General features: G+C 36.3%; 1 protein-coding gene across 1 annotated transcript; it reads left to right on the forward strand.

The window, feature by feature from the left end:
* Window positions 1–542: 542 nt before the first annotated feature.
* zgc:112980 (uncharacterized protein LOC503706 homolog) lies at window positions 543–16287 on the forward strand. Its single transcript, XM_028814423.2, has 15 exons — window positions 543–967; window positions 2034–2159; window positions 3079–3144; window positions 3276–3398; window positions 4514–4669; window positions 4907–4960; window positions 5467–5684; window positions 6195–6274; window positions 6409–6519; window positions 8737–8820; window positions 9054–9155; window positions 9596–9711; window positions 10619–10741; window positions 15332–15383; window positions 15987–16287. The coding sequence occupies exons 2-15, from the start codon at window positions 2137–2139 to the stop codon at window positions 16008–16010; spliced, it is 1332 nt and encodes a 443-aa protein (XP_028670256.2). The 5' UTR covers window positions 543–967; window positions 2034–2136; the 3' UTR covers window positions 16011–16287.
* Window positions 16288–16830: the final 543 nt, after the last annotated feature.

Raw genomic sequence — 16830 nt, forward strand, 5'->3', positions numbered from 1 at the left:
ATAATCTGATATTGAATATGAAGCCTGCAGTGCTTTATCAATACAGTGTCGTACACAGTTCTACAAGACAATTTGATCATGCCATCATTTCATCTCCTGTCAGAAATTTGACATTACAAGATAAATTATTACATTACATGTTATTGCATACATCACTGTGCTGTCAAAACATGCATAAATCTTTTTTTCTGAACTCGCCCCATAATGGGATAAAAGTGGCAGTATCAAAAGCCTGTGTGTGCGCGTGTATTCCCGCAGTTGCACACTGAAATTCCCCTGCTTTGAACTCTAAGCATTTCCAGACAAGACTTCTGCTGTTTTTGTTTTCAACATGTTAATACAGTGCTGTAGAACTATCACTGTGAGCCGTTTTCATATGTAGTTATTCCTCATGGTTATTCTCACATATTATTGTGCCTTTTGAAGTAATTTTTACTTTTTATACTGTAAAAAAGCTAGTACCGTCATTTTTTTTTTTCTTTTTGCAATTGTGGTATCGACATGGTACAGACGTATCAATTTTATTTTATCTATTTATTTTTAAAACATTGCCAAGGATCTTTACATTTAACTAGGAATCACGTACTGGTTTCTAACAAAGTATTGCTTAATGCCATGATTTCAATTTGAGTACATGTATACTTGCATTTTCATGTCCCTGTGGTATTTTTCTTTCTGTCCCGAATCTGACATCCACTTAACTGCTTTAGATATTCTTTTTCTACAGTATCAAATGACAATGCCACACTAAAAGACAGTGATTCTATATTTATTTATTTTTTTATTAAGGGTGTATTTTGCATAGGTTTGAAGAAAATTTGAATAAGGAATACACAAAGTTCTTACTTGGAACAAAAACAACCATTCATTCTCATGGGCCTTGCAAATGTTCCTGTCATAAGAAAGGGAAGAAGAATAGCAGTTGTACATCATGCAGTTCAGCACATGTGGAAATTTTAAGTTATGAGTAAGTGAGTTTGATTTCCAGTGAGTTTTTACTTCATTTGGATGTCATGCTTTTGTTTGGAGAAAGCAGTTGCAATGGGTTAGAAATTAGTGTTTTAAAGAAAAGGACATTTCTGCATGTTGCTTTTAGTCAAGAGATGAAGGGCAATGGGCACCCTTTGTTTGAGCCTGGGATAAGTGAAAAGGCACATTTCTTGAATAATTGTTATAGGTTCTTATTGATGAGACTCTACAGTACATAGATCTTTGCCTGTCTTGCAAAAGTATCACCTGCTTTGAAAATTGGACTGCTTTGTTTGATATCTCCTCAATATGCATATTGTGATACACAACTGCCTGCTTCCTTTGAAAATGCATGAGTTCTGGGGACATTGGTGTCTAATCGGCATACAATGGTATATGTACTTCTTGATAGCTGACAATACTCTTGTTTAATCAAAGAAAATGTGTTTACACTACTGTTCAGAAAAGTTAATTGATATGTAACATTTTTTAACTGATCATCATGTTGATCTAGGCAGATACTGAAGCAGATATATACCTCTGGCTAAATTTGAATTTAAAAAAAAAAAAAAGTGTGGTCAGAGACTCTGCACTGCTTCTTTTATGCTTTTGGTACTTTATAATTGTGGCTACCCCTGTAGCAACAGTGGGTTGTACCTGGCCGAGGTTTCCCTTGGCCTGAGACCAGTAACACAGTTCCCATTAATCTTGTACAATTTATTAATGCATTAGCCTACTGTGGTGAGGAAAAGAGCAAACAGTGTGGCTTGATGGATGTCTTTTCTGTTTTTTGATTAATGCTCAGTTCTCCATTACTGACTCTTTGACCTTTTTTAGCGAGTTGCAGAAGTAATGCATTTTTACTATTTTAAATAACTAAACACGTTTATTTGAAACCTGTTTGTTTTATTCTTAATGTCCAAGGGAAATCTGACACATTTAGGAAGGCAAGTTTGTTTGTTTTTTAACACTCCATTTGACAAGAGTACTGTTGCAAGACAACAAAACATAATTTTGCTAATTTCACCTCACCTGCCCTTTTTCTCCTTCTGCTCTTTTCCTAGTTACTCGGGTGTTCATGACCTGGCCTATAAACTAGTGCGTGAAGCCGAAGAAAGAAAACCAAAAGTTGCTGCAGTCTTATTGTTGGGAATAGCAAAGCAAATTATGCTTCATAAACAGCCAATGGCGTATGTAACTGCTCAGTTGTGACAGTCTACATTGAAGATTTAATGTGTACTTTAACACAAAATGAAAACTAACTTTTCTGTTTCTTTTCTAGTGTCTTAGAAATAGATTTGGTAAATGACAGTTTTGTATGTAGACAGTTGCCAGGTCAATTTTTAGGTTTGTCTATTTGAGCTTGGTTGAGCCAATGGCTGACAAAGTGGACAACTTTTACAAAGTCAAAATAGATTAAAATTTTATAATACTGCTCAATGAGATACTTCTGCACCCTGTAACAGTTAAAGTACATTTACACATGCATAGTTTTTCAAAGGATGCCTATAGTTTTTATTTTTGAGTGGCTATGATATTGCATGTCTGAAATTTAGCTAGTGGTGTACTGGGGGGGGGGGGGTATACATTTTTATATATATATATATATAATAAATAAATAAATGAGATATGGGTGTGTGTTTTTAGTTCAACTTCAATCCAGACTAAAAATTAGAAGTTAAATAAACCACAATAATATAAGTCTTGTGAAAAATGTTTTTTTTTTTTTTGGTCATTATCCAATGAAAGAGTTTTGGTAGGGTTGTAGCCAAAACATGCATCTTTCAACCAATCAATCAGTTAACTTTTGTTGTATTGGATTAGAGTATATAATTTACTGTGACTTTGTTAATTTGTACTTTTGGAGAGTTGTGCCTTTAAAGAGCCCATATTTTATTACAATAGTGCAGGAGAAATTGAACGTTTCTTGCCCCATGCAACATGTTCAGGTGTGTTAATTATGTGTTTTGAACACAGTAGGTAAAATTTAAGGATGGAGTAGAGTGCTCCTGTTAAAGGACCCAAGCATTCACTGCATTGGAGATATGTGATTAGGAATATTGTATTTGTCTCCAAACAAAATATATTTTTTATTTTTTTCCCCTTAAGTAATTGGCCAGATGGCAGAGATGACAGAAAATGTGCTACAACAGCAGTTTCCTTGTTGCTGACAAGGTAAGAATATTTTTAAGTGGGGTTAATGGTGTACCTATTGGCTTCCTGAAAAGACCTGGCTATTTAATGTATAATATATTGTATGTTCATCCACTACCATGCTGTTTTATTTTCTCTTTTTTATTCTGCAGGATTACAAACTTCCTACAAATTTTGTTTGTCACTTCTGATTTCCCATCTTTCTTTTCAAAGAAGCTTATGGAATTTTTCCAGTCTTTATACTTTCCTATAAATTGCAGATATTTTGTTAACTGGTGAGTTGGCTTCATAAAATGTTGTCTGGTTAACCATAGAAGAAATTCTGTTCTAGATCTTGCATATAGTGGTATATAGGCCCCACACAATGCCATGATAACTTATTATAGTATATGACTGAATTTAATTGAAATGCATTTTTAAATGTGTTTTAATGACTATAGCAAATGTATTTTATGCAGATCTGTCTGCAGCACCCCAAGTCAAATTTGCTTGTACATTTAAACTTACTCTGACCTCTATATTCACAAAAATCCTTTGTTTTACAGCATTATTTCCTTTGAATTCCAGTGTGTGTGTCTTGTGTTTTTTATAAAATGCTGCGCATTGTTCCAGTGTGGTACTGAGGTGTCACCCGCTGCACTCTGGTCCCAATCCAGGTGCTTTGTTGTGTGGTGTGGCAACGGGCTGTAATTGGCGCATGCTCCCAATATGTGTAAATGGTGAATAATGGAAGAAATAATGATGTGTCAGTTAATCATAAAACATTGAATTAGTAGTTCACAAAAAGGGTGAGTTTTGCTGTTTTTAAGGTGTGTGCAAGTAATGCGCACAAAACTCATAACTCTCTTGAGCCTGTCTTGGCAGCATGTGCACTCAAACAGGGCTAATTTTTGAGTCTCCAGTTATTTGCAGGTTAGGCAATGAGGGAAGGGGAAAACCAGTATAGACACTGGGAGAACTGGCAGGCTCAACACTAACAATAACCAGCTGCAGTAATCCAATCCCTGCTGGATCTGAGACTACAATGCTAACCACAGTTAACTTATATGCATGTCTTCAAAATATGCACATCTTATATTAAAAAAAAAAAAATTATATATATCCCTTACCCATCCTTTGTAACCTGGTCCATGGATACTGGCACGTGTCCTAGTGTCACAAGACACAGCACACCTGAATGACCTGCTACTTCATGGCAGAATACACTTGCACTGGACCAGCTTAGCATCTCCAATTAACCTAACAGATGTAGAAGGCAGATCAGAAGAAAACTTGTGCAACCTCATTACAGATTGGGTTAATGTTGGCATTTTATCCTACACTTATGGGGCTGTGAAATAACAACTATTGCATCTATAAAATAAAGCTGACTGATAACTTTTTTTGGCAGGTTAAATATTTTTCTTTGGGATGACCCACTGTTGGTGGCAGTATTAAAGGGGCAGAATGTTTCCGGAACTCGCATAGTAAAAGGGAAAAAGAAAGTCTTGTTTGAATGTCTAAATGTTATCCAAGCACGAAAGAAAAAACTTTTGGAGCAGCACAAGTAAGCTTTCTTCTTTTTTTTTAAATGATGTAAGGATAAAGTTATTTGCACATGTCCCTGAGACTTGCGTTACTTGAAATGTTAAAGTGAAATTCTGGAAAGCACATAAACTTAGTAAAATTTTCTACAAAAAAAATACATGAATTGTGCAGTTTCAAATTACATTTTGGATATGTAAAGGTGATGTTTTACTTGTAAGAAATTGTGATTTCCTGTGTGCTTACCCCCCCCATTTAGATACAGAGAGCTAGCCCGATATCTCAAAGCAGTGAAGTCTGAAAACACGCTGCAGTAAGTACTGGTGGTATGAATGTATGTACAAATAAGCTCATATACCTGTGTAATGGATGCAGACCAGAATGTATCCAACGTGTGCATGTGTCTTTTCTGTATTCTATTTATGTATGTAAGGAAACCATTTTAGACTCGGTATTCTGTAGAAGAAGCTTCATGTATACATAGTAAAGTAGCGTGCACCTTTTCTGGAAGTTTTATGTGCATATGTGACAGCACTTGGAGACTGGTATTTTTATTTTTGCTTTGATCAGTTCTAAATTTAGGCATGTACATGTACCTTGGTTTTTCTGTTAAAATACAAACATTTTGTAAAAGATTATTTTACTGGAGGCACATAATGTAAGCATCTCAATACCCAGAAATGTTTGCAGTGTATGTGAAGGTGTGTGGCGTGTTTTTTGTTTTTGAGTAGTTGTCTTATTTTTTTCCTGTTAAACCAAAAAAGTGCAAACATGCTTAAAATATTAAGTATAGTCTGTAAAATGTTTGTTTACTTTCAGCATGCAAAACCTTTTGGATGAAATACCATTTTATATGTGTAAATGTGGAGATTTTAATTCTGCTGCGGAAAGTCTGTTTTCTGCAAGGTATCCATTTTGCTGTACTGCCTGTCGCTTGAGTCCTGTTCAGTTTATCGTCTATTTAAAGATACTGCTAAGTGGCCAAGTTCCTGCTGGAAATGAAGTAGATGATTCAGGAAGATGGGAAACCATTCAAGGTATTTTCTAGAGTAATTAAAAGTAAATTGTACTAAAGTTAGCAATTTGTAATATTTTCTGCATATATTCCAAATAATACTCTACAAAGGAATTGTTTTAACAATTTATTGCTGTACAGTAGCTGAAAATATAAGCAACCGAGTATTTAATAGAATGTGTTCAAAAGCACAACAGGAGCCTTTAGGTCCATTACCTTAGACATCCTGCACAGTTGTTTTTCTGACCACCTTCTGGCAAATGGTAAAGGACAATTTGGCACTCACCCCAGTAGTTTCTGCCCATATTTTGAAAGGTTGCTGAAGAGTCCATCACAAGAACAAATATGGTGATATAACTCGGTTTCCACACACAAACACGGTGTATCTATCTATATATATCTGCTCAGAATGGTTGAGAATAAAACAAATACAAATTTTTATTGTACTATGTACAAATGGAAACTGGTTATTTGGAACATGCCAAATCTTTCTATCAACCAATACCTCTCTCTCAAATTATATTTATTGAAGGTACTGCACCATTAAAGAAGTCTTTTGTTGTGAAAATTGCACTCCAGACACTTAGCTGCAATAACCAATTGTTCACAGATGTAAGTAACTGTTGTAGTACATATTGAAAATAAATTTTTTATAGATGTTTAAATGTATGTTCCTGCTAGGTTGGTAAGAATTTATGTGTTCTCTGAATCCCCCCCCCCCCCTTTTTTTTTTTTTTTTTAAACAGCCGGAATCATGGGAAGCCCTAATTACTGCAACATGTAGTAGTCACAAGTTGACAAAAGAGGGTAATTTCCAGTGCATTGCTTACAAAAAGCCAGACGAAGAGTTTATACAGGTAACGTTCATTGACAGTTTAGAAATGAGATTCATGGATTGGATTTGTTTAAATGTTGATGTCAAATTCAATAAAATTGGGTTAACTTTACCAACACAACATTGTGACTCATTTTGGACTTATTGCAATGAATATTAGCTCTTAAGCAGCAGAAATCTGAGGACAATATCTGCATACCTTGTGATTATTAAGTTTGGTGCCTAGAAGATTTACTTTTCTTTACTGTCTTTCAGCCATCTGTTAGGAAGACTTGAATGGTTAAACCACAGTTGATCTGTGACTTTTAAAATAATAAAGATGCAAATATTGATAAACCTTTTCCTTGTGCAAATGGTTTGTGCAGCTAGTGTGGTACAAAATTAGAGAAATACTACTTAGAAAATTTTAATTACTCACACAGTACTACATATGAGTGTTGTATTTGACCTGTGTCAAAAGGGGGAAAAAAAACTGAAGCCAAGGTCTATTTGGGTTCTGGTGATTGATCAAAGTGAATGCCCTAATAGTTTCTGGAACATGTAGTGCATAGAATACAAAAGCTGTGTTGTATATGAAGCATAATTATTGTATATATCATACAGTGGAGATTGTATATAAATATTTGTTTTCATTAATCTGTGAACGGCTTTATCTCCCTGAGACCATGTTGATGCCACGAACTGTTTGGATCTTTTTGCTTGAAACATCCCTTCCTTTTCCCTGTAATAGCTCATTTTTGATAAGCTGTGTCTTCTAATACATAAAAGGTACCTTAGTGAGACTTTGTTATGCTATGTTTTTCCTGCACCAATGCCACCACTCCCAAAATGCAAACACAGATTCAATTCATTTTGTTGCCAATTCATCCCCTCCATGTAAGTCAGGTATTTTACAATTTAAGTATTATGTAATCCCTTGAAAGTTAGTTGTAATGCCTATAAAGGTCAATTTGCAGCACTATTGGACATTTTATCAGCACTGTTTAGCTGATAAGTTAACTCTTTTATATGCAGTAACTATCAGAGAAGCAGATAATCTGCAAATAAAGGATTTGCCCATGGTCTAACCATGCCACAAGTTGCTCTCCAATTTAGAATTCTAAAAGCTACATCTCAAATGGACAACAATAAAGCCAGCAGACCAATAGTATTATTAGACTAAAGTACTGAATACCTTAAAAAGATTCTGTACAAAGAATGCAATGCTTCAAATCAATTTTTTAAGAATCTTTAAGATCTTGTACGATCCCAAGCAGCACATTATTCCTAACTTCACTTCGCAGTAGTGCCACTGGCAATATGGCAGTGACGCCTGCGCCTTCACTACACAGTAGTGCCACTCACAATATGGCGGTGACGCCTGCGCCTTCCGTATTATGTTGGGTTCCACCATGCTGTGTAGGCGCCTTTGCCTTTCGTACTTTCCCGCGCCTTCCGACGCGCGATGTAGGCACCTGCACCTTCCGGGTCTGCCTCTGCTGTGTGGTGTGGACGTTTTAACTGTCGTTTTCCTCTGCTTTCATATTCTGTATCTTGCTGTGCATGTGTTTCGTGCCTAGGTTTTTTTGAAGCTGTTGAATTCCAGTTTTCATTATCTGTAACCTGCTGTCCATGTGTTTGGCCCCGTTCTTTAACCTCTTTATGACATTTTACTTTGTTTTCTACTCTGTCGTTTATTTCTGACCTCGCTTTATCCTGCTTTTGTTTCAATGACACCTGGTCCGTGGTGATTATATTCTCCCTTTGTCGAGTAATAATTTCCATTTGTTTGCGATACTGTGATCTTTACTGTATTATCAATAATGCATCACTGTAATGTGATCCACCTATGCTGTATAGTTTGGACGTGTGAGGATGACGTACGTTTAATACGGAGCGTCCGCCCGTGTTACTCTGGGGCCCCCCACTGTTAATACGGAGCTCCTTCCGTACTATTATGCGGTACGTTGTGGACCACTGCGGACTTCGTAATGTGTCCCGTTTCACTTTGTAGCTCGGTCAGTCGAGCTGTTTCTTTTTGGAGCCGTGCCTGCCTGGTTTGCGGCATGTCAGACGGTTCGTAGTCTCTCCCATTTCGCTCTGGGGCGGGGGGGGGGCTTTGTGTGGCGCCTGCGCACTGTCTCCTGCGTCCATATCCGGTTTATCATTCTCGGTTAGTAATATGGATGCTTATAATTCAGTAAAACTAATGTAAAATGCATACTGAAAATGTTTGTGTGTATGTGTGTTTTCCCCTCAGCGACACAGATATCTTTCCATGAAGATTGTAGAAGAATTGAAAATGAGGCAGAATTTTGTTTATCCACAATGTTTTCATGATGCTGTAAGTGAAAAGATTGCTAAGTACTATTTAATTAGTAGTCATCTGGTGTGTTCTTTCTGAAAGTGTCATGTAACCAGCATATGTTTGGGTTGGGGGCCTAAATGTAAGTCCAGCTAAAAGCATTCTAGTTTCTTTTTATCCTTCTGGAAATACTGCTAGAAATTTATTTCTGTTTTTGTTTCCTTTTTGGTTAATATTCTTAGTTAACCAAATTGTTTTATTTCACTTCTCAGAGATATAGAGATGAAGCCCTGCTGCTGCTAGTCACTGAGGCTTTGATGAAAATGCCTTACAATGACTTTCCTGTTCTCCTAAATATTGTTTTGGCATTTAGGGTATGGATGACTTTTTTTTTTTTTTTTTTTTTAATAAATACCTGAAGAATATACAAGTTTAATTTTCCTTTACTTCAGAAACCCATGTTTCCTTCTTTCTTTTATTTTCCTATTTCAAATAAAGGTAGCTTATAAAACTATGCCAAATGGTAAACCTGGTCATTATCCTCAATAGTTTAATTGCCATGTTTTCCAAGGCAATTCATCTCATATCATCTCTAGAAATTTAAGAGTTGTGATGGAGTTGATTCAAATAGAAATATCCTAAAAAGTGAATCAATTTGATTTATGACTGCATGATATTACAGAACCAAGTGTATTTTCAGTTAGTATTTTTCCTTTTAATATGATTTGAGGTATTTCTAAATGTGGATCCCTATTAATCCCTCCAACCCCACCACACCAAAAAAAAACAAACATTTTTTGTCTGTTGCTTGCAGGAAAACATGTGGGCACTGAAGTATCTCTTGGATGGACTGAATGAAACGCTTCTAAATCAGTTTATCTATTGCTTGGAAATGGATCTTTATAGGCATTCCAACATCCTCCTCACAAGGTATTTCAGAATGCTTACTGTAAAATTTAACTGAATTTGTGATTAATACATCTCCCATATATAGCATATGTCCAAAACCCTAAATGTGATTTTGCATTTTAGGCCAAGAAGATAAATTGACAGCATGTGGCCTGTATAAGGGAGTGTTGGTGGGGTTTACTATGCCTTGATTTTATTCACTTTAGAGAAGTCCACAATTGCTTATTTGACTAGTTAGGAGGCAGTATGTACAGAACTTGATTGTACATCTCTGCTCCATATCCTTTTCTATGGAGGCACTGTACAATTCTGGGGCAGATGACTTCTTCTAGGTCAGGTCCGCAAACCATGAATTTGCAGCATTACGAAGATGTGAGGAGTTACATCTTGTTTCATATCATTAGCTATATGTCCTACACAACAGATCTTTAAAGAGTGGATTAGGGGTGTAAGGGCATTGGCCTGCTATGAGGTTGTAACATCAAGACTTTATAGGACAGTTTCTGGTGCCTAAATTGAACCACTGGGGATATAAAAGGCTTCTTCCTATGGGGAATTATCATTTAAGAAGGAGAAGGTGGCAAAGGTGAGACTTGCCTGCTGATTGAAAAGTGACAATGTGAAGTAAAGGATAGTGCTTTTGGACCCAGCCCAGTTTTTTTTTTTTTTTTTGCATTTGCAACTGGGAAATAAAATGATTTTATTAGAATATTATTAATTAACTGATTAAGTGATTTAGTTTACTCCAGTTCTAATCAAGTTTAAAGTTCTCTAGGTTAACAAGTGGTTTAATACAAAAGGCTTGCACAAAAAATGACTTTAGAGAGGTGTATAAACTTTTTTCTTTTTTACCAAATGATTATTGTACCTATTGTAAAATTTATTTCAGCACTTTTTCTGTTTTTATTTCTTTTTTCACCATTTTCAGGTTGTCACCTAATGATCCACAAGTTCTTGGAGATTTCATTTTCTTTTTTCTTTCACAAGAGCACTACTTGCTGTGGCCCATTGGTAACATGATCCAGGACATTTTACTTAAAAACTGGACTGTGTAAGATGATTATTTGATTTTTTTGGGACTTGGTTTGACCATTATTTTCTTATTCCGTTTTTGTTAATCTAGACATCTGTAGTAAAGAAATGTTGATTCTTGAAGTTAAGGCTACTTGATGTGTCTCAACTCCTCTCGTGTCATGATGGATTGCTACATAATTTGTAATGTTATAATTTATTACGGCAGAGTTATAGATATGTTAACTAACATTTTTTGGTTAAACAAGGGTTCTTCTGAATCCTCTCTTTTGACCCAAACATTAGAAAATTCCTATACAATGCAGATAATAGCTACTGTAAACTGTAAGGTTAAGCACTGTTTGAAAAAGGTTTCTTTTTGGCAGAGCAACAGAAATGCAAATGTGTTATTAGGATGGCATTTTTATATTCATAACTGTTTGTTTGATTTCCACACACTTCTAACCCCAAATTTGTCACTCATTGACTGTTCCTAAATTATCTTGTCATTTGCTGGAGAGAGGACAGGGAGGGGGGGAAAAAAGGTTACAAAATGATAGTTTATTTGTAATTATGCTCTCATTGGTTTCAATAGGATGGAGCCAAACACGCAGCATGAAAGAAAAAGGGAAAGATTTCTTAGAATCAAATTGTGCTAAAGAAATTGGTATGATGTACAGAGATTACCCATGTTGGTGTCTCCCCCATATATAATGCAAAGTGTTGAGGGGTGCCTGATATATATAATAATAATAATAATAAAAAAATTCTATTATTACCTGAAACATAGTAATGCAATTGGCATTTCTGGGTCCAAATGTTCCTATGATTAACAACTGTAAAAGTGTATTTTTTTTTTTTATTAGTAAACTCCCTTATATAATGACCATATAAACTTGCATAATGAGGGACTGGGGAGGAAGGGTGTGTTTTATATGGGATGGAGTCAAAATGGCTACTTCAAGTTGAAGGGATCTATATGTTTCAAGGATATGTTTCAGATTGCGTGTTTGTGGATAGGATAGTTCAAATACTAATTTATAAATTCTAAACTAATTTTATAAATCCAGGTTTAAATTTTGAGATGTTATTAGAATTATACAATTCAGGAGTCAGTTTAATTTTGAGATCTGTACCATATTTGTGGATAATAATGCAATCCATCAGCACCAATTTAATTGTTTTTTATTGACTCAGCTGAGCCAGTTGCTCCCCAATTCTTTTTCTTCCACTTTCTGTGGTCCTGGGCACTCTTGAGTATGAGACCCATTCTTTTCATATCATCCAACACCACCTTTGTCCAAGTTGTCTTGTGCCTGCCTCTGGGCCTCATCCACTCCACCTCCATTTTGGTGCACTTTTCACCAAGCCAGCTTGGTCAGTTCCTCCTCAAGCCATCGCATATCATCTCTACACTAGGTCTTTTCCATAACTCTGCATTCATCTTCCCATCACTCCATACATCCACCTTATCATTCTTGTCAGGTTTTTCAGGTTCTGCTTTATGTTCTGCCTTTATCAGCTATTTCTCACGGTCATAGAACATGCTTCTCTTCTCATAGCTCTCCTAAATCTTTCTTTCTAATGCCAGAGATGCTGCTTTAAAATTCTGAATGGGGGCAGCTCCTAGAATTTCTTCCATCCATGAGACGATCTCACTGTGTGATGCCCTGGTTGCCTGTAGCTTGGTATCTTCTTTGAACCTAGGATATTGATAGTCATGACTGAGACAGACTAGTGCAATGAGGGCAAATAAACAATAAGATTGGTGGAAACTGTGTGATGTGCTGTTTTGAACAAGGCAGTGTCCAATAAATATGCAGTGCATAATCTTCATTAAATAATCCATAAAAATGAGCGTTCATTGGAGATAAAAAAAACCAAATCAAATTAAATATGTTAAAATACAGAATGGTGGAGTCCTCGACCACATGGTCCGTTACACCCTTGTTCCGCCACACAGACCTAAACTGAGACTGCTTGAGGCTGCCCAGGTGCCTTGACCTTCACTGGATGTTGCTGCACCATGAACTTCCCTTGAAGCCACTTGCCACATTCTGATCCAATAAGAGGATCTGAGCTGCACCACCTCAATATGTGCATTTCCCATGATGTCTTCCCTATCTGTTGCTGCTGCATCTTTTAACTCCTTACCCCAAAAGCCTCCCAATTGTTTTCCCCATATCTCACCTGCTCTACTACTCAGCAGACAAGGTCACTGCTGTTTGTTTTGCAGACTCCTCCACACTCTGTGTGACTCCTTAACAAAATAATTGGACAAGCCAATGCTCCCACTTTCATCTTCCTGTCTGATGCCAGCTATCGCTCCCCTGTTCTATATCTTACACTTACCATTTCCCTCTCTGTCATACTTGGGCTCCTTTTATACCCTGTGCGGTTTGCTTAATGACCTGCAGAATGTCAATGAGGAAACTGGCCATAATGATGGCGTTTGCACATGATTGTGTGCAGCATGGTGTTGGAGCAGCATGCACCCACACCCACAAGCCTGATCCACACTGTTTTAATTTAAAAACTCTGCACTGCCATGGACCACAACCTGTCTTTACCACACACTCTTGACGCTATACATGAACTTTTGTTTGTTCTCAACAATGTCACCTAAGTAGCTGACCTTTCATCATTTTTTCCAAACCACTCCTTTGACAGTTTCTAAATTTACATTTACTGTATATCTGCATTCTGCATCCCCCTTGCATACATTCTATAAACTGAGCTTGTAGAATTGACTTCAGACGCTACATCTTTTATGCTCCCTCTTTCAACAAAGCATGCACTGGACCACACACACTGCATAGCCATGCAACCACCTCATCCATATCTACTGTCCCTAACACCTCCACCCAACGGCTTGATCTTTCCTGCATTTACCTACTGCAGTTACATCAGCATTCTGCACCCTTCTCAGATACTTCTTCGCCTGCAGACTACCCTTTACACAGCTACATTTTTGTATGCACCCATTTCTGACAGCTTCTGCACTGAATTGCGTTTCAACACCTTTACACATGGCCATGCACAAACCTCTCCACCCTTGCAGCCCCTGATCTCCAAACATCACCTTGATCTTTACTGCACTTACCTATTATGACACCTTTTACTTCCAAACTAGTTGTTTAATTGATATCCTCTTCATTTCTGCTTCAGTTTTTTGCCATCAAAACAAGATCATTGGCATATACAGTAAGGCTTCCCTTGTGCAATCCATCATGCACGTCTGTGCTCAAGAGTTTATTTGTAGTCGTAGTCCCTGGTGCAGGTCTGCCATCACCTCCGATCATTCATTATCCCTATCCATTGTTCTGACCACCATGCATTGGTGTTAATGTACAACGAACCATGAAGACACTAACTATCTCAATCTAGCCCTGGTCATCAAACTGTCATACCTCATTAGGCCGAGCAAAAATAGCATATTCAACTCTTGCCCCTTCCAGCTCTGCCTCCTGTATTTTCATCAGTACCACAGTCTCCAAACCATACAACATAGCTGGTCTCACTACTGTTTTCTAGACCCTCCCTTTTCACTTTTGCAGTTACTCTTCTATCACAAATCACTCCTGCTATAGGTGTACACATGCATAATGCAGCTTCTTAACCCTATGCCTGCAACTTTTGCTGTGTTTTCCTTGAAAACAAAGATTGGTTTTATGCCTGGAGAACAGAATATGTACAAACCTTAATTCTCTAACCTTCACTTGATCTCTAATACTCTTGTCTCAGCTATGTACACTACCTCCTCCAAAAATCTGATTGCTCAATATGTGTTGCACTCCAGATGAGTGGGTTTCCTCTATAGGGTCTGTCAACAGGTCCAGCTCCAAGACCACCTGTTACCATCATTTCTGACACTATTCTTAGAGGCACCTGCCGCTTCACCTGCCTTTTTTTTTTTCTTCTCTGTTCTTCTCAATTTGTATTATTTTTGCTATTACTTTATAGCATTTACTTTGGTGGTGGATGAAGTGGCTCCCCGCTGTCTATGCAAAGTGCTTTGAGTAGGTTAGAAAAGTGTTCAATAAATAATTACCTCTCTATTCCACATTTATTCTGTCTCTAGTCCTTTTTGACCAAATGCCAGAATTTTTTTATACTTGCCATTTACATCTAATTCTTCTGAAACCTACTGTTGCTGTATCATTTTTCTAATACCCCTTGATGATGAGGTTTATATAAATCTTTGTATCTCAAGTATGTATAAACACACACACACGATTTCAGAACTGTTAGGTAGGGAGTCATTTGTTAACTGCAGAACTTTCAAATTGTTGCAAGGAGCTGGATAATTTATGTTGCACTATTTTCATCTTTCAATATTAAGATAATTTTTGCATATTAGAAAATTATGCATTTTTTTCCTTCTGTTACAATTCTTATAATCCTGGGACCTGTGTAATAATTAACTCCCATGCTGAACTGCATTGTACTTGGTCAAAGATACTGGTAACTTTTATACTCCAGAAAATATTAACACAATAAGGTAGTTTAAATAAAACTAATCAAAGTAACCTGTGTGTGTGTGTGTGTTTTTATGTATATAATAATTATTTTTTAAATGTATTTAAATATATAATTTACCCAGAACACATTAAATGCTTGCTTTTTTTAGGCATCAAAACTACTACTGGCAAAACCATCTGCATTGCAAGATGAATAAAGAGGTTAGTTATTTTGAAAAGACACTTTTTAGTACTGATTTAATTAAAATAAAATGTGTGCTTACCTTGTTCAGGGGTTGTTCCTACCTCATGCTCTGTGACTGCTGGGACAGGTTCTGGCTACCCTGCAACCCTGTGCTGAATAAGCGAGTTGGATGGATGAGTGGATAGATTGTTATAAGTTTTATTTTTGTGGTAGACTTTCATATACTTTTTGTCTTTCATTTGACTTCTGAATAAATTTTGGCTTAGCATAGAAAATGCCATTGTGGCTATCGCAGTGATTATATTGTAGAAGGAAGGTTCTTAAGTGTCATTAGTTTCCTTAAATACAAATTATATCTTGATTTTACTTTAAAAAAAATGGTATATTCAATTAAAATACAGTTTAAGAAATTTACAGTTCGAACATTAAATTTCTCCTTTATAAAGAATACATGCATTTCATCTTTCAAGTAAGTAAATTGGGCTTTGTGTGTGGTGTGTTTTTTTTTTTTTTTTTTTTTTTTTGTTTGTTTTTCTCTCTCAATACTACTGATTCTGCTGGCTTTGTTAGAATACTAAAATGCTTTTAAAACAACTTTTAACTGATTTTTGTTTCTGCAGAATCCTTCACATATTTCGCAATAAACACGAAGCAATAGAAATAAGAAAATACACCTTCTTGAAATTCTGTTTATGGGAGTGTGGTGCTTGTCTTCTTCACTTCACCATTTGGTGGGGAAAAAACCTAGAAAATTTACCTAGCAACTAATGTAATGCAAATTTTAAAATATTTTATAATATGCACAAAATTTTTTATTCTATATTTAACTGGATTTGTAAATAACTTTTTAAATTTTTGTAGCAGTATTTTGTATTAAAAAGATGACATGTAAAACTGGAAATAAAATTATACTTTATAGTTTTTTGTAGTTCAGGGTGTGTGGTTGTTTTTTGTTTTTTTTTTTGATGGGGTGAGGAACACACCACTTCTGCTTAACTAGAAAACCTAAGCACACTAAGCAAATTGGACATTTTTAGATTCTGCTGAATTTAAATTTTCAGGTACTGGCTTTCTCAATCATTCATAGTATAATTCAAGAAATAGCTGACCAAAGAATTTCTTCAGCTGCAGTATTTTGTGCATCTTCTGCCAGGATAAACACTTGCCTACTGCAACCCTGAATTAGATTAAGCAGACTGGATGATGGTACAGTAATTACCTACAACCTCAATGAATCATTTAGATTTGCTCTAGGGAAGAGACCTGAAAAGAGTGGTTATCTTGAAAAGGATAGGGCTAAGCTGCGTTGGTGTTTGGTAAGCCATAACACCACTCCTGCCACTTGGGAGTATACCCAAGACGCTGAGCTGAGTAATGTATAAGAAGGGTATAAAGGAGTGTCTACATTTCCAAAAGTGTTTCTTTCTCTCTCTGTTTTCGTGTTTTCATTTTCGCTTTCCAAAA

Source organism: Erpetoichthys calabaricus, chromosome 11 (assembly GCF_900747795.2).
Source record: "Erpetoichthys calabaricus chromosome 11, fErpCal1.3, whole genome shotgun sequence".
NCBI lineage: Eukaryota > Metazoa > Chordata > Cladistia > Polypteriformes > Polypteridae > Erpetoichthys > Erpetoichthys calabaricus.

What these genes read in the sequence shown, in the direction of transcription:
- zgc:112980 (XM_028814423.2), top strand. Translation starts at nt 2,137, where the DNA reads ATGCTTCATAAACAGCCAATGGC. An exon ending in CACAATGTTTTCATGATGCT is followed by an intron (nt 8,821 to 9,053) that starts GTAAGTGAAAAG and finishes TTCACTTCTCAG; the next exon opens with AGATATAGAGATGAAGCCCT. An exon ending in TCCAACATCCTCCTCACAAG is followed by an intron (nt 9,712 to 10,618) that starts GTATTTCAGAAT and finishes CACCATTTTCAG; the next exon opens with GTTGTCACCTAATGATCCAC.